Source organism: Haliotis rufescens, unplaced genomic scaffold (assembly GCF_023055435.1).
Source record: "Haliotis rufescens isolate VD_foot unplaced genomic scaffold, xgHalRufe1.0.p SCAF_10, whole genome shotgun sequence".
NCBI lineage: Eukaryota > Metazoa > Mollusca > Gastropoda > Lepetellida > Haliotidae > Haliotis > Haliotis rufescens.
In genome coordinates, this window is record NW_025963780.1 from 38,840,514 (window position 1) to 38,863,888 (window position 23,375).

Genomic DNA, 23,375 nt, shown 5'->3' on the forward strand with positions numbered 1-23,375 from the left:
GACCTCTGCGGCTTGAAACCTTTTCCACAAATTAAAATAGTTGGTTTTGGCCGAAATATGTTTGAATTGTTACCTTGTTTCGTTTTGTCGCTGTGTGTACATCTGACTGCACTTCTTAACCTTATGACAGGACAGGCCGACTGTCAACAACGTCTAAACGTGGCCGTGACGTCTCATAGACTAGGGTTAGAGTAGCTCCCCTTTGACAAAGGGCAGTTACTGTAGCGGACAGACTGATGGATTGCCATGAAAGGCAAGTAAAAACAATTGTTGTTTTGCATATATGTTGCTTCGCCACTGTATAAGAAACAGATTTCAGTTGGAACTATATTGGCTACTGTCACTGTCCGACTGACACATCACTTACCCTGTGACGTAATAAATATTAATGCTCACATTACAGGAAAATTCACAATGATTGGGTAATGTTTGTGAGAGAGGGAAAGCGATTTTCAAGCACAGAATTAAAGAATGACATTATATGATAAAGAGGTTATCACGCTTGTGTGTTTGTGAATGGTAAATATCATGTATTAGGAATAAACACTATGTATTTAGCTCGCCAAGGCTCGCTGAATACAATGTTTATTCCTAATGCAGGATATTTACCATCCCCAAACACACTCGCGTGATAACCTCTTTATACGCCGTAGCAAATAGTCTGTAAACAAGTAATATGAAATCAATACTATTTTGTAGTGTAACTGTAGGATAATTGAATTTGCCATATGATGCCAATGAGCAGCAGAAACTGATAGTTCACCTAAAATGGCTATATATTGCCACATTCATTTCCATAGCTAGAATATTACTGAGTGTGGCGTTAACTACAAACAAGCATATGTATTTGCAAAGCAATATTTCCATATATATATATAGAGAGAATCTCACCCGAGTGTCTTTTGATATCAAATCTCTCAATGAGTGTTATCACCTGTGATATCTCCTGTGGGAGCCAGTTTTGGAAGATAAATATATATATATATCATGATATATACTGATCCACTTTTCTGTGGCATCTTTTCTGTGCACATGTTTATTGATGTAATCTTTGTAAAAACAATCTTCATTAGAGTTTACTATTCCATGCTGTATTTTTAGCTTTAATAATTGTTAGACTATTATCATGATATAACAGTTATACTAAGTTTTCATATAATAATTAGATCCACAGCAAGGACTTTCATAGGTTGTAATGGTGTAACATTTATGCAAAATTTCATATAGTTATAGAACAGCATGTAATATATATTAGGATCCAGGAAAAATGCAGATACCAAATATCAGTAGTTTCAGTTATAGATTTTTAGATTGATTCTACCCTAAGATAACGAGAACCCGTCTGCCAGACATACCACCGTATATGTCCGCAGATAAGCCGGATTTTGAGGACCAGAAAAAAGATTCTGTAGCAAGGGGTCGGCTTATTTAAGTTTATTTAATTCAATTGGATTAACATACAATAGTGGTATAAAGTGGGGTATAAAAGTTGGTATATTTTTACTGACTGACATTCTCATCATGAGTTTGAAACGAAAACGCCATGCTTATACAGTGATGCATTCAAACTGCAAGTCTTCGCTCTAGCTGTAATTTCTCACGGGTTCATAATTCTATATACACCGATTCACAAAATGGCGCTTCGTTGTTGATGGCAAGATATAACAATCATTATGAGATTAAAAAAGACGAGCATTATGAGAGTGGATGACTAGTTTGTTAAATCTTTACTAGAAATAATAATGACTTTTTCAATATAATTAAAACCTTTTTCATCTTATATTATTGAATATCTGCAAGTACCAGCACATGTCTTGCAGTCCAACTTTGCAGTGTTTTTTTTTTCCTATCACTTCCTGCTTCGGCTTATCTATGGGTCATATCATTTTCTTTCGTATTTCAATGGTCAAGTTAATACCTCAGCTTATCTATGGGGTCGGCTTATCTGTGGTCATATACGGTATTCAATAAGATAAAAGTCATGTCGACATAGTTTTATGGATTGCCTTAAACTATTTTTAAGTAAATATGTCATCACCACACTCAGGAATAGAATTATTCATTGAGCAAATACGTCAATTTAGACTCATTAAAAACGCCAACTCTCTCTCTTTCTCAGATGTTAGGCGGGAGGGGTTTGATGCTCAAACCAAGGAGACCTCTTACCCAGGGTTATACCGGCGCTCTGTAGCTATATTTAAGATATTGTTCATTGTTCTATTATTGTTCATTGTTCTATTATGGTAATCTGTTCGGATGAACAAAACCTTCCAAATGGCGCTCTGGTTTTCTTGGGGGAATTAGTCTGCAAAGAGCCGGAGTCACAGGAGACTAATCACAATTTTATTTACAAGAACAATTAATAATGAACAGTTTACAATATCTTAGAAAATAGCTGAGGGTGCCACAGAGAGTCGGTACAACCCTCTGGGCTGTGGGAGAGAGATCTGCTTGGTATGAGCGTCAAACCCCTTCTGCTTAACATTTTGCTTCTGCATGTATTTAACAAAAATTAGAACAATAAAAATGAATATGATTGGTTGATACACCATGAGGTGTGCCCTATGGTATATGAATGGCTAGACAGAGGGGAATACTTAATCCTGTTAATCCTGTTGGACTGGCACTAATCTTGATGACATATTTACTGGGTGCTTGGAAAGAGATTATTGTATCACTTTAGACGAGCTTGTATAGGGGCTAATCCTTAATGAATCTAAATAGAGGATTCATCACGAGTGTTTTTTAATATGGGAAATATCAACCGAGTCTTAGTTAATCGGTATTTGCCGAGCCTTTGGCGAGGCAAATACCGATTAACGGGACAAGGTTGATATTTCCCATATTAAAAAACACGAGTGATGAATTCTATTTATCATTTTCACATTTTTGCTTCCCAATTAAGGAATAATTGCATTAAACATTAACATCAGCAACTTGTCGAAATCTTACGTATAGATCGTGCGTAGTGATACATGTTTTCCATAGCCGTGTAAACCAAAATAAACAACCTCTTAACTCCTTTATGGCATATTCCTTCGCTGAGAAAAAAAGTTCCTCGGATTATTTTAAACAAAATACTTGAACAGACTTTTGCAGAATAATTGAAATAATGTCTCCAACATCAAAGGTATCCATGTTGTTTGTAAACACCTACTCACGTGCACCGGCGAATAAAGTCCCACTTCCGGTTATCTAATTTGCATATCTAATTTGCATACTTATGTCATTGGGGTATGACATACATGTTTTTATGTCATATGCTTATGTCATGGATAAATGCTTTAGTTAAATGATAAATTGAAGTATTTGATGAATGTTATTCTAAGATGGGTGATGACAGATTTACTTGAATAAAATAGTTCAAGGCAATCAAAAAAACTATGTAGACATAACTTTTGTCTTATTGATTAGTATGTCTGGGAGATGGGATCTTGTTACCTTAGGCTAGCAATGTAGCATCTATCTAAAAAGCTATAACTGAAACTACTGATATTTTGTATCTGCATTTTACCTTGAGTAATGTATTACTTGCTAACTAGAGTTATATGAAATTTTGTATAAATGTTACACAATGATAACTTATAAAAACCCTTGCTGTGGATCAAATTATTATATGAGAACATAGTGTGAACGTTAAATCATGATAACTCACTGCTCTTGTAAATAAAATTGTAATTAGTCTCCTGTGACTCTGGCTCTTTGCTGACTAATTCCCCCAAGAAAACGAGCACTCCATTTGGAAGGTTTTCAACATCAGAACAGACCCATAATACTTTCATCAAGTATTAGTGGAAACTAAATGATTTTTGTTTCACTGTGAAGAGAGGAATCAACTCAGTGGATATAGAACTTTCCTACGGACTACCTGTACTATTTATTAAGGAAGAGAATATATGGATGTCAACATTCTTTATAATGTGTTCCTCATAATAAAGAAGTTGACATTCATATATTCTCTTCCTTATGTGAATCACTTCTAACATGTCTAAATGCCTTTCAAAGACATGTCTGAGAGGGTATGTAAGACCACGTCTTTCAAAGTATATTTATTTCTTCCACGTTTTTAATAGTAGTATATGTGTTATTTTAATGTTTGGCTAAATTTGTCAGCCATCGCCAACAACTGAAGCGATGATGTAAATCCGACTGGGGTCCATGCAGGTAGCAAAAGTACTGTAAGTCCCCATGGTCCCCAGCACGGTGATCAACCTTCAGCTGGTGGCGATCTATAGCCTGTTTTTATAATGTGTTGTTAAATGATTAGTTAGTTATCTATTTTTACTTGTTCTCAAACTAGTTTTACGAATGCCTGTGATGTTCTAGTTATTATACTGCTCTTTGTCAGCAGAATTTTATAGAGTTTAATATCTATTGTTCATATCAAATTTTGTTTCGTAACGATATGGCTGAAATATTGCCGATGTGACGTTAAACTTTAACTCACTCACTCACTCAAAGACCTGTACTAGTTATTGCCATTGTATAAACAGTATCTGCACATGATCAATCTCACCTTTTCAGTTGTAAAAGTTATTATTAATTTTATGACTTAAATATACCATATTTTCATGGCTGTGTTATTGGTGGTTTTGATGGTACTAATTTGGAAATGAATGTTAGTTCGCAGTCTCTGGACGCTTGTTTTGTCCATGGCTACTAGGGCCAGGACGGGTTACTCGGGCCGGGTGGGTCCTGAGTAGGACCCGGGTACCCACATGACTACCCAGGCCCGTGGTTTGTCACGTGACATACTGTTTAATAACAATAACAATAAAACTCAATGGTTACACTACAAGAATTTTAGCTAATGTTCATATTTCTTTCTCACTATGCAGGTATTCGTTCTGACTTTTATATCCTCGAGTGGGGATAAAGCATCTATCAACCGCAGTGTATACATGATCATGTATCTAAATAGTTTTTGGCAGGGCTGCAGTAAGACAATTCGCTTTCGGACATTTTGTACCCAACTCTTGAGTCCTACAGCGGGTATCCCGGTAGGGCCGAATTCGATGATTATATAATTGGCTTTATCCTGCCGAGAAGCCTACCCATTATATGATAAATTTCCTGATCTCTACTTTTTTAAGAGTGTAGTAGCCCAAACAAAGTAAATATATGACCAGTTTTGTCAATTGTAAAGGGAATAATTCCAAAGCCATTATCAATGATTATGCAACAGTAACAATTATAAATATAAACCATATTTGACGTGATAAGTGCCCAGGGCGCTCTCAACATTAGAAATAGGGGGATCTTATTAGAATATAATTTTGTTGAGAGAAAAAACAGAGTGGAAAGATACGGTAACCAGGTAACAGACATCCTTGTTTTTATACCTTTTATGAGTCTTGCAAATGACCCTTTACCCACAACATTATGAGTCCTTGTGAAATAACACAACAGAACTTAATATATCACAGTTGTGAAATTTGGGTTGTTTACCATCAGTCCCAACTTTATCTGCTTCCGGTACTACGCAAAGTGATTATCAGCCCCAGGTCAAGATGTTTCTGACAACAATGGCATACATGTATGTTATCGTGATTATGCAACATGTCATCTGGGTCAGCAGAGTACTCATGTAGAAACATGACAAACACTTGTCAAGTACTATCATGCATGCAATCATCGACTTTTTAACAGTGTTATCATGCTTTGTTTCAGACAATGAGGGGTGGCATGATAGGGACATTTTCCTGATATAATTGGACATACAACAGCCATGGCAGGGAAAGATGGCCAGACTGCCATGTCTGCCCTGGGAGGGGAAGATTCAGGGAGAACCCATGGTGATGACGGCACCCAAGCTGCTGCCAACTCCACTGCAGCGTCTACGTATTTCAATGAAAGGATTCCCATCCCTGATGCTGGGAATGTGAGTACAGGGTTTGCCCTGGCCTGGAGGGTCATCATGATCCCTAGCAGGACAACAGAGAGTCATAGGTCTTTTGTAGGGGGTCTTTTTTATTCCTCACCATAAATGCCAGGTTTAGAGTGAGTGAGTTCAAATTTAACATTGCATCAACATTATTTTAGCCATATAGTGACGCCAGGTTTAGAAATTAACGCTACCCAGGGGCTAGTACAATTTTTTGTGGGCTAGTACATATTTCCAAATTTCCCCATTGTTTTAACATTATATGGGCATTTTATCTTTACCCTGGCTAGTAAAGCTTTCAGTTTAGTTCTATCCCTATGATGCGGGGGATATTGAGCTAAGTATCGTAATACATATTGGATCACGCAATTTGTGTATCGTCCCAGCCCTAGACTGTCTTCGTGGTCTAGTGGTAGGGCGTCCGCCAGGAGACACTCACATTATTGACAAACTCACTTCACTAAAGTAAGTCGCAATATTTACCATGCTCACATATTCTGTCTTAAGAATCAAACAAATCATATCTTTACAGCCTCGGTTTAGTTTCCGGAAGTTATGGGCGTTCACTGGGCCAGGTTTTCTGATGAGCATTGCATACCTGGATCCTGGGAACGTAGAGTCTGATCTGCAATCTGGTGCCGTCGCTCAGTTCAAGGTTAGTAATCAGTTAGCTGACAGGGTGTACCTAGTAGGTAAGTTGACAATGCATCAGACCTCGGATCATAAGGTCCATGGTTTGAATCCCATCATGGGAGTCAGATATTTTATGGCTGCTGTACAAATACACCTGCTATGTCACAGGGCTCCACGGTATTATACTGGAAGCATGTGGCCTACACTATCAGTAGCTTGGGTACCTGCTTGGATTGGGTAACTCAGTCACCACTGTATTCCACTGCCAAAACAAATTTTAAATTCTGTGGTAAATTTTTGTAAATTCTGCAACCAAATTTTGATAAGTCTGCTCACAATTTTGTAAACTTTTAAGTTTAGTTTTCATGAAATTCATAGTTTTGCATCTGTTTGACTTGTCATGCTTGTGGCAGGTGTTTTTATGACAAACCTATCCACGGGTCGAAAGCATATTGAAGTGGATCTGGAGATCACTGGTGTAAACTTGCAGACCTTCACTTTTGGTAAACAGTAACACAATAGTCAACTTAAACATTCGTTTACACATTTTAAACAAGCTTTTGAATCGAAAGTTAAAATTCTGCAGTGTATGTGACAAATTCTGCTACAAATATGCAAAATTCTGTGCAGGTTCTGCACAAAATGTGATTTTCTGCAAGATTGGATCATTTCTGCACCAAGTGGACATTTCTGGAACACATTTTCAGCGGAATCCCGGAATACATCAGGGACTGGTACATGGTACTCTGACACAAATAGTGGTATGACACTGGCATTGAGAACCAAAACATCAGGCATCAAGTCCACCACTTGTCACAAGCTGGACAAAGTAACTCAGGGCTAGATTTAAGGAACTTGATCTATTAGCTTATACCAGGTGCATGTTGACATGAAAACCTAGAAGCACAAGACAAAACCTGGTTGCACCCTTCTCCCTTAAATTGTTCAACGTTGAAACATGGATGTAAAAGATGGACTAGATAAGTACAATCTCAGATGTGATGAGTGTCATGATATTTATTACTGTTAGTCGTTACTGTTATAGTACTTCTGTCACAATCATTCGTTGGATAATCTAACCAACATAACGTGACACAGTGTTCAACTTCAGTGATAGATGAAGCTGCAGTCCAGGGCCCACTTGCACAAAGCGATCTTAGCACTAAGATGATTGTAACTCCCATACTTTGACATAGGCTTACAACAGTCATAGCGCTATGATCGTTTTGTGCGAGTGGGCCCAGTATTTGATCACAACTCAATGTCATCACTGCTCCAAGATGACCGTGTCTCAATATGCTAATGTTGAATTCTGGTCATAACCAAAGCTAACATGTTTGAGATTGTGACATGCACTTGGTGCAGTTAGATGTAACCATTAAGTTGCATTTTTCAATAATAGATATATAGTCCTGCACCATGACTGTGGAATATATTTATTTTATGAAAAAACAAAACAATCTAGATATATATACAAGAGCATGTCTAGCCAGCTCTAGCTAGCTCTATCAGCATCAGGACCAATCTCATTAAAATCAGATCTTAGTTCTCGCTACCAACTTTGTTTAGCGGTAGCAAGAACTAAGATCTGATTTTAATGAGATTGCATCAGGACTTATATTTGTATTAATTTTAGAGGAGAGAAGAGTGTTGTGTAATGTAAGGTGTCATAGACTATATGTTAGTCTAGTGCATATTTTATATTGCTCAATTGAGCCCTGGTAAACTTTATTTCGGTCTGGGCGGACATATGAGGGCTTTTACAAGTTGTAGAGTCCACTATGTTTGACTCTGTTCCATCAATTATTCAACAAGAAAGTGAATGAAAACACATAGGTTCACCATGTGACACATGAGAGGGGGTGTGCAACACTGCCCACAATTATCCACCTCATGATTGCCCTGTGCCCATTTTTCAGGACCAAATGTATCAAATCCAGAGCTTGAAATAAATACCTGACTCCCAAACTCACTCAGTCTCCTGTCCTGTGTTTGTTTCAGCTGCTATGTGTTCTACTGGTCTCTTCTTTGTTGTGGCTGATGCTGCAGTGACTAGCCGCACAAACATATCAGTCATCTGTTCTGTGTTTGTTTCAGTTGCTATGGGTTCTACTAGCCTCTTCTTTGTTGAGACTGATGCTGCAGCGACAAGCCGCACAAACGTATCAGTCATCTGTTCTGTTTGTTTCAGCTGCTATGGGTTCTACTGGCCTCTACTTTGTTGGGGCTGATGCTGCAGTGACTAGCCGCACAACCTTATCAGTCACCTGTCCTGTGGTTGTTTCAGCTGCTATGGGTTCTACTGGTCTCTTTGATGGGGCTGATGCTGCAGTGACTAGCCGCACAAACATATCAGTCATCTGTTCTGTTTGTTTCAGTTGCTATGGGTTCTACTGGCCTCTTCTTTGTTGGGACTGATGCTGCAGTGACCAGCCGAACAAACATATCAGTCATCTGTTCTGTTTGTTTCAGCTGCTATGGGTTCTACTGGCCTCTTCTTTGTTGGGACTGATGCTGCAGTGACTAGCCGAACAAACATATCAGTCACCTGTCCTGTGTTTGTTTCAGCTGCTATGTGTTCTACTGGTCTCTTCTTTGTTGGGGCTGATGCTGCAGTGACTAGCCGCACAACCTTATCAGTCACCTGTCCTGTGTTTGTTTCAGCTGCTATGGGTTCTACTAGCCTCTACTTTGTTGGGGCTGATGCTGCAGTGACTAGCCGCACAAACATATCAGTCATCTGTTCTGTGTTTGTTTCAGCTGCTATGGGTTCTACTAGCCTCTTCTTTGTTGGGGCTGATGCTGCAGTGACAAGCCGCACAAACGTATCAGTCACCTGTCCTGTGTTTGTTTCAGCTGCTATGGGTTCTACTGGCCTCTACTTTGTTGGGGCTGATGCTGCAGCGACTAGCAGCACGCCTCGGGGTGGTCACAGGGATGCATCTAGCCGAGGTCTGTTACCGGCAGTACCCTAAAGCATCCCGCCTCATCTTGTGGATCATGGTAGAGATCGCCATCATTGGCTCTGACATGCAAGAGGTCATCGGAACATCCATTGCATTATATATTTTGTCAAGTGGAAAGTAAGTAAAACTGACAACTGTAAATGTCTCATTACAAAGTGATACAGCCATTGTGTAGCCCATATGATGGCAAAATATGTGCCTTGGGCACTTGGCATAACTTTGAATGTAATTTACCAGGACTTCAAAAGTTGTTGTTTGTTTAATGCCGCACTCAGCAATTTTCCAGCTATATGATGGCAGTCTGTAAATAATAAGTGTGGACCAGGCAATCCAGTGATTGACATCATTAGCATCAATCCACGTAATTGGGATATGATGACATGCATCAACCATGTCAGTGATCATGACCGCCAGATCCTGTTAGTTGTCTCTTACGACAAGAAAAGCCGTGTTTTAGGGCAAGCAGAGGTTGCTGAAAACCTACTCTAACCCAGATGATGGACAGTTTTTGACATTGAACTTGAAAGTCAAGGGTTCTTGTCATAACCCTAATGTTGGAAGTTGAACGATTTAGTGGGTCCCTATATTGATATAGGTACTATAGGAGTATGCCATACAAGGCGACCAAGCCTGTCGTAAGAGGCATCTAACGGGATCGGGTGGTCAGGCTCGCTGACTTGGTTTATGCATGTTATCGTATCCCAATGGTGTGGATCTATGCTCTTGATGTCAATCACTGTCTTGTGCAGAGACATTTATTTACAGACTGCTGTCATATAGCTCATATATTGCTCAGTGCGACATTAAACAACAACAAATAAACAAACAACACTGTAGCAGTAATCCTTTAGGACTCATAGAGCGGCAGCCCAGAGCACTTTGGTCAAACGAACAAGGTACCAATATCCGAACACAGGAACATTTACTGTGTAACCCAACATATTCATATATAGATGTCTGCCGGGGAGCCCCTGCTGCGTGTGGCCCCTGGCCCCCCAAAAGAAGGGGCCATTCAAGGGCTGGATCAAACATTGGAGGTACCACATCAAGTAAGTGTAAATGAACTGGTACATCTCACAGAGTACAGAATGGGCCACGCCAGACAAATCTTCCTCTGCAAAAGGCCTGCCAGACACCCCCAAAGAGGGTCCCAAAATTTGGGCTGGGTTAAACATTGGAGGTACCACATGAAACCAACATAAAATGAACAATTGCACTCTACTTATTGCACAATACCCATTGCCAGACAAATCATCTTCTGCATAAGGCCCGCCAGACACCCACAAAAAGTTGACCCTTCAGGTATACACGGGTAAAATTGGTCTGGAATATATATCGATTGTACCACATTAAGGTACGTTTGAATGAACAGGTTCATATCACAGCGTACAGAATGGGCCACACCAGATAAATCTTCCTCTGCATAAGGCTTAAACATTGGAGGTATCACATGGAACCAACATAAAATGAACTATTACACTCTACTTATTACAAAATACCCATTGCCAAACAAATCCTCTTCTGCATAAGGCCCGCTAGACAGACCCTCACCCCACCCCACACAGTTGACCCTCTGTAATCCGAGTGTGCATAATGAAACATTGGACATCAGCTCTGAGAGTCAACAGATGGTCAAATTTATGTTTTGTTCTTAAAGATGGAAGGATTTTATTGAGATTAAAATCACGTATTTATAAAATCAGGTCTCTGAATACTAGTATTGATATCATAGATTAGGCCTATCGTTGAAATGTAATAAAAAAAAAGGCATGAATCTGATTCTTGTGAATATATATCTGATCAGCTATGAAGTCCTCAAAGCCTGCTATAGCCTGATAGCTTGGCTATGGATTCCTACAAACCCAAACATGCTTAGGTAGTCCTCAAAGCCTGCTATAAGAATGGTAAATGACAGTCCCTAATACCATTTGGAAATCTTTTGGTGATAATTGTGTTTAAAAACCTATGATCTCCGTTTATTTAGCAAGTTTTATCATCTAAAAAGCTGAATTCCGGCCAAATATTTCCATATTTATGGTCGGTCCCGAAAAGTTTATCGTATCGAGAAACCTAACAAAATCGTGGCACAGACCTGTGTGAAAATATCAAGTTTGTCAGGTCACGGAAAGAGATGAACAGGGTTTGGTGACACGAAAAGATGAATGTTCTATTCTTGATGTATTTTCGTCCTGATCTTCACAACTTTTCTCGGAGTGTCACGGTTGGATACAAAAATATTTTTCTGTTCAAAAGAGAAGGGCCGTTACTGATATTCACCTCGTCAAAACTATCGCACCACCAAATGTGAAATGTAATTACCCATCATGTTTTATGATTTTGTTCTTGTTGTTAAATGTAAATGTATGTTCATAATGTGACATCGTTTTGATTTCAATACTCAAATATCTGTTATGAAACCTCCACTATATATCTAAATTTTCACAAGGCCTTACGTCTCAGATTTGCCATCTATCTGTTTGAATAAACGTCTTACACTAGACAGAGAGTCATGATATTGGCGCGTGAGCTGTGCCACGGTTAAATGTGTTTAGACTTCTATCCCAGGATGACCCAGTGTACATATGTGTGTATATATATATATATATATATCTGTTTTTGAATACCCTCAATAAAGAAGGGAAAGCCATACACAATAAATTTAACTTCTTTTTTTCTGAGGTGTGTGACGAGCACGTCACTTCTCTCGAGAAATCGACATCAAGCTTCCTGGGAAAAATTTTCTTACCTCCCGGTAAAATGCCAAGAAAGGTTGCATTAACCTGATCCATTCAGGGTGTTTTCCACAACACAAAATTCTAAACAAGCAATTGTTGATCTGTCACGATTGACTGAATTTTGTATAAATTCCCATATCATTGTTACCATAGAGCTTTGTTTTCAAGCAAATGTGAATTCTTTTGTTAAAAGAAAAGCCGTTTGCAAACCACACCTAGCCTTTTCTTTTCTGCCAACCTCTGAATGCAAATATGAAATCTTAATAATAGTGCTACAGACGTTATAATCACAATATAACTTGAAGCATTTATCAAATCATAAAACACTTTGAACTGAATAAACATGATCATACATGAAGGTCGTGAGAAACCTTCCTTTGACACACCCTGGTTTGTATTGGCATTGTAATAGGGGGTGTAAGTAGGTCACGGGACTACGCGAGACCTAACTTTATTTAGTACGTCCGGTGACAAACAACGTCTCGCGGCAATGGCGACAGCAGTGTCACTTCGGGCAGGGCCCGGCGAATCATATTTGGAAAACGCAGGTGTAACTTAGAAAAACATGACACTGTCACAGTCATTAAAACACTCGAGATGGGGAACATGAATAGCAAGTGTTGGCTTGTCAAAGCAGTTGCAGTGTTGTCAAGACGTCCTATGGTCGATGTCAAACTGGCCGCTACCCATTCATAAATATTGAGGTAAGTTTTCACTTTTTGGACACTTTTGATAATTTGGTATAATTGTCAGTGTTGATAAGTCAATAATGATCGGTTCATCATCACACGTACAATGGTGATGGCGTTGAAAAATGAGCATAAAACATTCTTTCTGAAGGTATTTGCAATATGCTCTCGGTTTGTGCACCATACAATGTCATGGCAAATTTCCATTACATCTATCCTGAGCCTTTTCCAATAATAAATGATCGGCTCTGATAGGGAACGTCACAGAATTATATTTGTAGGTCCAGGGGAGATGACACAAACTATAGTCATATTTAAAGAAGGCCTATCGAGTGCATGTTGGCAACGCAAATTTTGTCAATACTTAATGTTGTGCAAGGAGACTTATGGGGGTGCCTGTGTTAATAAATAAGGATATGTGCCATTATCACGATGATAATTTTATGTGCACTGAAAAATCAGGTTTTATTCACACACAAAAATATTAATCTAATTTGTAAATAATGATGATTAAATCCTTGCGGTGTTTGTTATAAAGATCTCTGAAAAGTGACCTCACTTAAATGTATTCTGTATGATGTGAATAGACTTGACCATTACAACCCCATTTAGCATTTGTTAAGCATATTCAGTTGAAGGTACAATGTACATGCTTAATTTATTAATTATATCTTGATGTAGGCATTTTAAGAAATGGTTGGTATTTTAGAAGTATATATTATATGATCTCATAAGTGTTATTTATCTTTTGCAGTTGGACCATATTTCCATGTTTGAGGGGAGAAAGATTTCCTCATCTTACTCACGGGTAGATGCATATGGATCACCAGAATTACCTTGATGCCAAGCATAACTGCACCTCAAGAGCATCTCAGATTATAACATATCCTTAGATTTCTTGGAATATTTTGTGGTCAAGCATTACATTGCCTATGAAAGAACAACTCTTGTTGTGTATACAGGTATAAACATATTAAAGTTCTATCTGAACATTTTGCTGAAGTATTGGCTCTGTAAATGATGTCTGTGACCATCAGATTACACCATATATACACTGGACACTTGCTGGAACAGGACCTACTTGTCATCAACATGGTGTTGCAGAACATCTTGGGACTCTCTCATAAAGTCCAGTGTGAATCTAGATACTGACACCAGTAACAGTGCATGCTGGCACATTTATTTGTTCAGGCTTGGCATTTGGGAATATTTGCCATGAATGTTTAATACTCATGACCTTGGAATAAAATTACTGAATAGATCTGAAGCTTATTTATTGTTTTTTGTCTGGGATATTGCCATACAAAAAAAGTTTTTTAATATTTCTGGTATCAGCCATGATACTGAATTGATACTGAATATAATATCATAACAATGCACATGGAATGTGTGAAAATAGATTTCCAGTTTATGGGTCAAAATTTTCCAAGAAAATACAACAGATGCTTACCAATGAAAATTTAACTTAACCAATGGCATAGCAGTTGTTGCTTTGTGAAATGAATTCTTTGTTGAAATATCAACATGTCTTGTTTTTGCATCGCTGTTTTAGGGTCCAGCATACAAATTACACTGATTCATAGAACAATAGCCAATAAACATTAACATTTCTTGACCAGTAATCTTAAAACAGATTGGTCCAAATGGATAGCGGAAAATGTGAAATGACAGTTACCTCATTTGTTTGACTTGGATTTATTGGCAGAATATTTAAAATACACAAATATATGAAAAATAGGTGCAATTGTTTCTATCTCTGCATCAAGTCAGTATGGTTGCACTACATTGTGTTCATCAGTGTTGACTGAGTGATAAGTTGAATCTATTAATGTTTTGGACTTGTGGCAATTTTTTTACTTGGTTCAATTGAGCCTCACAACCAGAAATATTAATTTAAAAACCCCTACTGTTTATCACAATTAATCTTTTAATCTTGCCCCTGCTCTCAATCAGTCTGCAGTGTTATAACAATTATATTGCTGACGAGGTGTAACACTTTTATTTCTTCCCTCAGAAAAACATTACACTTCATTTATTAGTAAGTATCTTTCTTAATGTAGGACATGTCATTGGTGATCGCCTCCATAATTCAGTGTATTTGTCTTGCATTTTGGCCACTTCTGACTTGAAGTTGCTGCGTGCTGGATGATGATTCATCTTTTGGTTGCTGTACAGCAGAAATTCATTCCTGTATGACCAAGAAAAAAACCATTCATGTTCTGCAACAACATAGAACTAGACATAAAGTACATACACAGTGTAAATTACATTAAGTAATACGTTACCACTGTCATACCGAGGCTGTTGTCTCCCACAACTGCTGCTATAGCGAAATCTACCACAGAGATCTCAATTACCTCATGCAGCACGTGCGTAGCCACCTAGCTGCCATGTGACACCCTTCACTCTTGTCTCCTTCGTCTGTTTAGCAAGACGTGTTTTCTCCTGCTGAAGCGTTCCTTGAAGATTTGGTGATATTTATTATAGTTTATTCTCTAATAAACTGTGCTTTTATGGGGCGTTGCGGTAGCTATGCTTGGTTATAATTTTCCCGCCCTTTTTTCTATATACTTGCGGGGTTCGCGTATGCACGTTGTGTTTTACGTTTCCCCTGTTCTTGTATGTTTTGGGGGTTAACATAACTTATTTCTTTAATAAAAGTTATATGTGTATGTTATATGTTCACATTGCTCGTTTATTTTCTTGTGAAAATGCTTGTTTGTGAATCATTGTGGTGCGTGCGTTCTAACCATGTTTTGTTCTTTGTTTATAGCAAACAATCAATGTCTGACATGGATATGTCCCCAGTATCCACCCCCTCTACCCCTGCTCCTCGGAGTTGTGGGGTGTGCAGAAAGTTTTTGTCGTCCCGGGATCCCCACGATCGTTGCCCGCGGTGCAGGGTTCCTTGCGGGGACACCCGGTGCACCCTGTGCGAAGGTCTGGGGCCTGCGGAGTTTGAGCGGTACCGGCTGTACGTACAGTCCGTCTCCACCCCTGTGGTGGCCGGTTCGTCCGGTCGGGGTCCCCGTGCGGGTACCACCTCCTCGGCTGCGGCGGATCCCCTTGCGGCCCTCGGGCTGTCTGGGGATTCCGTCGCCGCATTGTTGTCGAAACTTGTGGACTCCAAGCTGGCGGCCTTATCGCAAGATAGGCCGCTGGCTGTTCCGTCCCCGGCCTCTTCGGTGGCCGCGGGTTCGGACGCGGGGTCCACCGGTACGGCGGCGGCTGCCGTGGTTACCGGTCCTTCCCCCGAACCGTTGCTTCAGCTATCGGTTAAGGACCGCGTTGCCATGGTGTATGACCTCTTCGAGGACATGCCAAAGCCCCTGTCGATACCGCGGGGAATCCACGGTTCCGTGGGTTCCTCCGAGGTATACGACGAGACGTCCGACAAGGCTTTCCCGGCATCAACCTTGCTGCGCGGGATTAAGCCTTCTTTGGAGAAGGCCTTCACGGCTGCCTCCGGTCGGGGTCTCCCGTTACCTCCCCCGTCGTGGAGAAAAGGGTCTTTCCCAGTACATGACCTTGCCTTTCCCGAGGCTGGTCCTTCTGCGGAAGCCCATGTGGAGCGTTTGGGGGTCCGTGCCCCACCGGTTGCCACGGTACCACAAGGTACCTTGCAACAGCTGGACACCCTCGCTCGACACTCCATGCTGGCAATGTCTCACGGAGACACATACCTGGCTGCAGCGGCCAGTCTGGTCGAATGTTCTCCCACGGACCGAGACCAGGGCATTTACAACTGCTTGCTCGGTTTGAATGCTTCCCTGGAGTACGTTGCCGGGGCTTCGGCCTTTGTTTCCGGCATGTGCCATTTTCTTCGGCGCCAGTCGTATCTGGTTGCTTCAGGGTTGGACGCTGCTAATCAGGAGGTGCTCCTTTCGCAGCCTTGGTCTGCTCGGACCCTGTTTAATAACAAGATCCCTGGGGTTCTGAAGGAACAACAGGCCGCTGTGTCTGCCGAGGCCTCTCGGCACACACTGGATCTTGTGGGGTCCTTGCATAGGCGCCTGGGTGCGGCTCCGAAGCGGAGCGCGCCCCAGGATGCTGCGTCCGGCAGGCCTAAGGGGTCGGGTCCTTCTTCCTCCGGGAAGAAGCCCCGCTCTGAGGGCTCCGGTAAGGGTTCTCAGCAGCCCTTTCGCGGGAAGAAGGGGAACTGGGGGAAGCCCAAGTCGTCTAAGGACGGCAAGGGCCCCTCCAGGTGACTCTCATTGGAGGGGTTCGTATGCCGACTTGCTAACTTCGGTTGGCCCGTAGGCGAACCCGAGTCACTTGGCCCTGGACAGTTGCGCCTGCCGCAGCCCGTCCGGCCCCCCTCTCTTTCCCCAGTGGGAGCCAGACTCCAGACTTACTGGGAGAATTGGGAACAAGTGTTCGACGACCCGTGGGTGGTCAACACGATTCGGTACGGCTATCGGCTCGATCTCAAAGCGAATCCGCCGCTCACCGTTGCCCCGTCGGCAGGTTTCTATTCGGAAACCGATCTTCCCTTCCTCGCCGATGCCATCGGCAGGTTGGTGGAGAAGAGGGCAGTTCGGGAGTTAGCTCTACCAGAAATAACACCGGGGTTTTACTCCAGGATATTTCTCGTTCCCAAGAAGGACAGTGCCGAACTCAGAATGATTCACAACTTGAAATCGTTCAACGAGTTCTACCTGCGCAAACCGCCCAAGTTCAGAATGTTGAGCTTGACAGACCTGAAAGCACTGATCAAGCCGGCCGACTGGCTAGCTTCGATCGACCTGAAGGATGCTTATCTGCATGTTCCGATTCACTCGGATCATCACAAGTATCTCAGGTTTGTCTTTCAAGGCAGGCACTATGAGTGGGTTGTACTCCCATTCGGTCTTTCATCCGCTCCCTGGCTGTTCACCCGGTTAACCACCCCCATAGTGGGGTTCCTCCACCGGAGGGGTGTCCGGTACTTCGCGTACCTGGACGACTCGCTAGTAGCAAATCGAATGACAGACACCCTGTCACGCCATCTCGTTTTCGCACGTCGGCTCTTGGAGCAATTGGGGTGGATTGTCAATCTCCCCAAGAGCGAGTTAACCCCTTCTCAGAACTTGCAGTTCATCGGAGGTCGGTTCAACACAGTGTCCCATCGCCTCTTTGTCCCCCCAGACCGGTGGCACAAAATTCAGGCGATGATTGCCTAAGTCTTAGCGGTGCAACAGACTGTTCACTTTTGGGAACAGCTGTTAGGGCTACTTGTATCAGCCCAGGACTGCACCGAACGGGGTCGTCTCCAACTCCGCCCGCTGCAACGGTTTTTAATCCAGTTGTTAGCAACGGAGGTGAACAGTGCGACCGTCGCCCTCCCGGATCGGCTCCGACCGCATCTGGAGTGGTGGACGCTCCCTTACAATGTCTTATCAGGAGTCTCTATGCGGCCCTACCGGGCCACGTTGAACCTGTATACAGACGCCTCTCTAGTGGGCTGGGGCGCCCATCTAGAGGGGGAGGTGAGCTCGGGGCTGTGGTGCGTAGACGAACTAGGTCTTCACATCAATTGTCTCGAGTTCAAGGCAGTGATCAACGCAGTCAATCACTGGAAGCATCGTCTCGTCGACGCCCGGCTCATGCTGGGGACCGACAACACGACGGTAGTGTCCTATGTGAACAAACTGGGGGGAACCCACAGTCAATCGCTACTCGATCTCACGTTTGAGTTTTACGCTCTGGTGGACAGTGTCCCGTGCCAGATACGCGCCCGTCAAAGCCCAGGTGTGCGGAACGTACTGGCCGATGCTCTATCGAGGCCTCAGGATCCGAGCCCCACAGAGTGGATGCTGAACCCAGTAGTGTTTCAGTGGCTGTGCGAACGTTTGGGTCGTCCAATGGTCGACCTGTTCGCAACACGGTTCAACAATCAACTCCCGTTGTTTGTATCACCAGTCCCGGACCCGAGGGCCATCGATCACGATGCTCTCGCGTTAGACTGGACGGGCTTGGACGCTTATGCTTACCCGCCGACAGCGTTGATACCACACATTCTAAGCCGGCTTCGAGGAGTTCGCTGTCGAATGTTACTGATCGCGCCCATGTGGCCGAACAGATCGTGGTACCCCGACTTGCTGACCCAGGTCACGCAGTCGCCACTCCCACTGCCTGTGAGACCGGATCTCTTGATCCACCCTCACACCCGTCAGCTTCATCCAAACGCAGGGCAGTTCAATCTGCACGCGTGGATGTTGTCACCGAGCGTCTGAGGAGTAAAGGTTTTTCTCGCCGGGCGTCTCGGGCATACGTTAGTATGCATCGTGATTCTACCCAGAAGGTGTATAATGCACGTTGGGTTATTTTCACGAACTGGTGTTGTAAACATCACATTCATTCGCCAGATAAGGTATCTGTGCAGGATATTGCTCGTTTCATGTCTCACTTGCGAGAGACCCGGAAACTCTCCGGGGGTTCCATTGCTAACTATGTCTCGTCCGTTGCTACGGTACGGGACGTTGCTATGGGTACCAGTCTCTCCAAAGAGCCGGTGATACGGGGTATTATCAATGGTTTCAAACAGCACGATCTTAAGAAGGGCCGCCTTAGGGCACCGGCCTGGGATCTTTCCCTAGTGTTGCAATCACTTACGGAAGCTCCGTATGAACCCTTGCATAGTGCTTCGTTCCGGCATGTGACTTGGAAAATAGCATTTCTCCTCTCCTTTGCCACGGCGGCACGTGTATCGGAAATTCATGCACTCGATGTCGCCAAGGTACGATTCGATAGGGGTGACGAAGGTGCGGTCCGCCTGGGCCTGCTCATGGGCTTCGTCGCCAAGAATCAGAGAGTCGGGCAAACGGAGAGAGAATTCACTGTAAGATCCCTCAAAGAAATCTTACATCCTGCTGATACTGAGGACAGAGCGCTGTGTCCGGTTAGGGCCCTTAAGTATTATCTTAAGGCTTCGAATGAACGTAGACAAGGGCGTGACCGTCTGTTCATATCGTGTAACCCTAATCGCACGGTTGACATAACTCGCAACTCGATTGCGTTGTGGCTTCGTTCTGTCATCAATCTGGCGTACCGGTCTCGGGGGTTACCGGTAGCGGGGTCAAACCCGCACGAGATCAGGGCGCTAGCGGCAACATTTGCCCTACACTCGAATATCTCTGTTCACAGAATATTACGAGGTTGTTACTGGCGTTCTGACTCGGTTTTTGCCAATCATTACCTCAGAAAGGTTTCTGATGAAGACGTGGAGGGGGTGCACCGTCTTGGGCCGCTGATCGCAGCACAAGCGGTCATCTAGGGGGTGTGTCCAGCGCAATTCCAAACTCCGCAGTCGTCAGTCCTTGCACGGTGGTCAATCTGGGTCGTCTCCAATGTTCCCACGCCGTGGGTACAGGAGTGGGGGTCCTGCAAACCAGCGCACTCACACCACAGGTGAGGCGGCTTTTTGTGTGTTTTGTCCTTATTTGTATTTTGACATATGGAATACTAACAGCAGTTACTTGTTGCACAAACCTGAAACCACCTGAGACTAAGAGGTCTTTGATTGAAATATGCGTGTAAAATAAAACAATTTAACTTACATACTTTTAATATAACTATGATAATACATATTCAAATGTAGTTCGAAATTAAGGGGTATGTGGGTTTTACAGGATAGGGTTTGATATATTTATTTCAAATACTAGATTATAGTTATCAATATAATGTATTGACTTGCCTTCATGGTTATTTGATTAACTGTTGAGTGATTTGTGACACTATAGGTTATTATGTTTATTCTCCCATATATTCTTTTTTGGTGCATGTTGATGAGAAAAGCTTTATTTTATTCAATTTGGATAATTACTTTTGGGATCAATATATTTACAGGCAGGGCTAAGAAAATCTATTTGGCATGCAGTAATGACTGTCATTCATCCAAAGTAGAGGAAGTTATTCATTTTCTCTCAACTTTTAATTATTTCACAAAAACATTTTTTTTATTATTATCTTTTTTTTTATTTTATTTTTTTATGGGGTGGGGTGGGGTGGGGGTCTTTTGAATCTTTCTTGTTAATTTCTGACATCCGCACTTCCATACAGTCATTAAGTACATGTAGGTGAGAGTAAACTTATGGTGCAAACTACCAAAGTGCAAGAAATAGTACATCTGCATTATTATATCTATTCACATTTAATTTTCATAATTACACATCAATTTATGCACAGGCTTTCTACATTGCATTTTAATTGTCTCCTTCATAAAAAAATATTTATAAGTAAGTTTCTTCTCCAAACTAACAAATTTCTTAATGGAATATTATTTACTTAATTAAAGGTGTGTGACAGAGTAAACATGGTAATTATGACCAAATATAGTGCATATTAAATTTTAAGTTCCAAACACGTGACTGGGTTATTAAGTACTATAATTACTAAAAAAATAAATAAATAAATTTCACGTTTAAAAATATATTCATAGCATAGATTTTCCAAATTTCATCCTCCAAATCTTGCCTAATTTAATGCCTATTCAAACTGTCAAAGGCACGGCTTCCATGACACTGCTCATGCCGTCAGATACCAGAATAACGTGGTAAGTTGGGGAAAGTGGCCTACCTATTAGTAGTTACATCTTCATAAATAATATTACATCACAGAAACATGTAACACATCCTCCGTAATCATAAAACACTGTCCACTGAGACTATAAATACACGTCTGAACGATAGTACAGCACTGGTTGTCAGAATTATTTTAAAGGTAAAGAAAAGAACACATACCTTTACGAACGGTCCCATGGTTGTCAGTTGTCATTCAGGAACCGATAAACCTGACAGTATTGACAAATAACCGATCATATTATTGTGAAATAAGTAAACTTTTACGACTGTCAACAGCGGTGACAACCAAGCGTGGTAGTTCACTTGGTACCGTCTACAGAGTTAGCTTTGGTGGCTGCGCATTTCGAAAGCAGCACTAGTTCACGCGGATAGGCATGTCACCGGAAATGCTGGCAACGGAAGTAGCGCTTCGCGAGACTTACGGGCCCTATTATCTTAATGGCGTGATTTCCCACTTGAACTAGAATTAACATGATCATACTTGCAGGTCATGAGAACCTGTTTCTTGGATCCCCCTGGTTTGTATTGCAATTGTTATAATCAGAAGGCGCGACCCCCCAGTGTGGTACCTCCAATGTTTAACCCAGCCCAAATTTTGGGACCCTCTCTGGGGGATTGGCCGACCTTTTGCAGAGGACAATTTGTCAGGTATGGGCCGTGTTGTACTCAGTAACATGTACCTGTTGATCTAAACTTACTTTCATCTGGTACTTTGAATGTATACTCTGGTCAAATTTTACCAGAGTGTCCACTGAGTGCATTAAGGGTCAACATTTGGGGGTGTCTGGCGGGCCTTATGCAGCAGATGATTTGTCTGGCAATGGGGTTTTTATTCTTAGTAGAGTGAAATAGTTCATTTTATGTTGATTTCATGTGGTACCTCCAATGTTTAACCCAGCCCAAATTTTGGGACCCTCTTTGGGAGTGTCTGGCAGGCCTTTTGCAGAGGAAGATTTGTCTGGCGTGGCCCATTCTGTACTCTGTGGGATGTACCAGTTCATTTACACTTACTTTCATGTGGTACCTCCAATGTTTGATCCAGCCCTTGAATGGCCCCTTCTTTTGGGGGGCCAGGGGCCACACGCAGCAGGGGCTCCCCGGCAGACATCTATATATGAATATGTTGGGTTACACAGTAAATGTTCCTGTGTTCGGATATTGGTACCTTGTTCGTTTGACCAAAGTGCTCTGGGCTGCCGGTCTATCAAGAAGCCCCTGTAATTTTGAACACTGGATATGTAAGCATGAATAAGCTTTCCATCATAATCACTGACCATGTTGCTAACAGATGGAAGCCCTAGAGGTCAGCATCAATCTTGTATTCCAGCATTTTGAAAGATGAAAAGATGAACAGTTCAAACTCTCTCTTCGATTTCTTTTCCAATACTAATTGTGGAAGCATGGAAAGATGAATTGTGAATTTCTCTATGCACTTTTCACACCTGATACATCAGAACCAAAATCACTAAACCAATGAAACCTAATGTTTGCATGGATAATCCTCCCAATTTCGTTCTTCTGATCAGAATTTCATTCATTATCCTTCATATGTTTTTAAAAATATGATAATATACATTTTATCATGTTGATGAGTAGGCAGTCCTAATGGTGTTCTTGTAACAGATTATTACTAAACAAGTCAGCATGTTGAAGATAATATAATTGATTACTACAAACTATTTGTGGATTGCAGTTTTTTGTCTCTAAGATTTGTCGCTTGCTTAGGAACATTGTTTTACATGTTTAACAGTTTCCAACTCCCACTGCAGCTATATGTACTGTCAATAGGGCTGGGACAAGTCCAAATTTACTACCCGGGTACCCACCCCCTATTACCCGACCCTACCCGGGTACCCACCCCCTATTTCCCGACCCTAACCGGGTACCCATCCCCTATTACTAGACCC

General features: G+C 41.9%; 1 protein-coding gene and 1 long non-coding RNA gene across 4 annotated transcripts in view; both read left to right on the plus strand.

The window, feature by feature from the left end:
• LOC124142632 (natural resistance-associated macrophage protein 2-like) overlaps positions 1 to 23,375 on the plus strand; it is a 45,103-nt gene that overhangs the window by 6,863 nt on the left and 14,865 nt on the right. For all 3 annotated transcript variants that reach the window (XM_048390357.1, XM_046511203.2, XM_046511204.2), the window contains exons 2-4: positions 5,671 to 5,881; positions 6,417 to 6,539; positions 9,374 to 9,600. In XM_048390357.1, the coding sequence (XP_048246314.1) occupies positions 5,729 to 5,881; positions 6,417 to 6,539; positions 9,374 to 9,600 (503 nt within the window). In that variant the 5' untranslated portion in view covers positions 5,671 to 5,728. The remainder of the gene's footprint in view (positions 1 to 5,670; positions 5,882 to 6,416; positions 6,540 to 9,373; positions 9,601 to 23,375) is intronic.
• Positions 10,634 to 14,168, plus strand: LOC124142634. The gene is made up of 2 exons (XR_006862187.2): positions 10,634 to 12,922; positions 13,662 to 14,168. It is a non-coding gene; the product is annotated as an uncharacterized LOC124142634 (long non-coding RNA).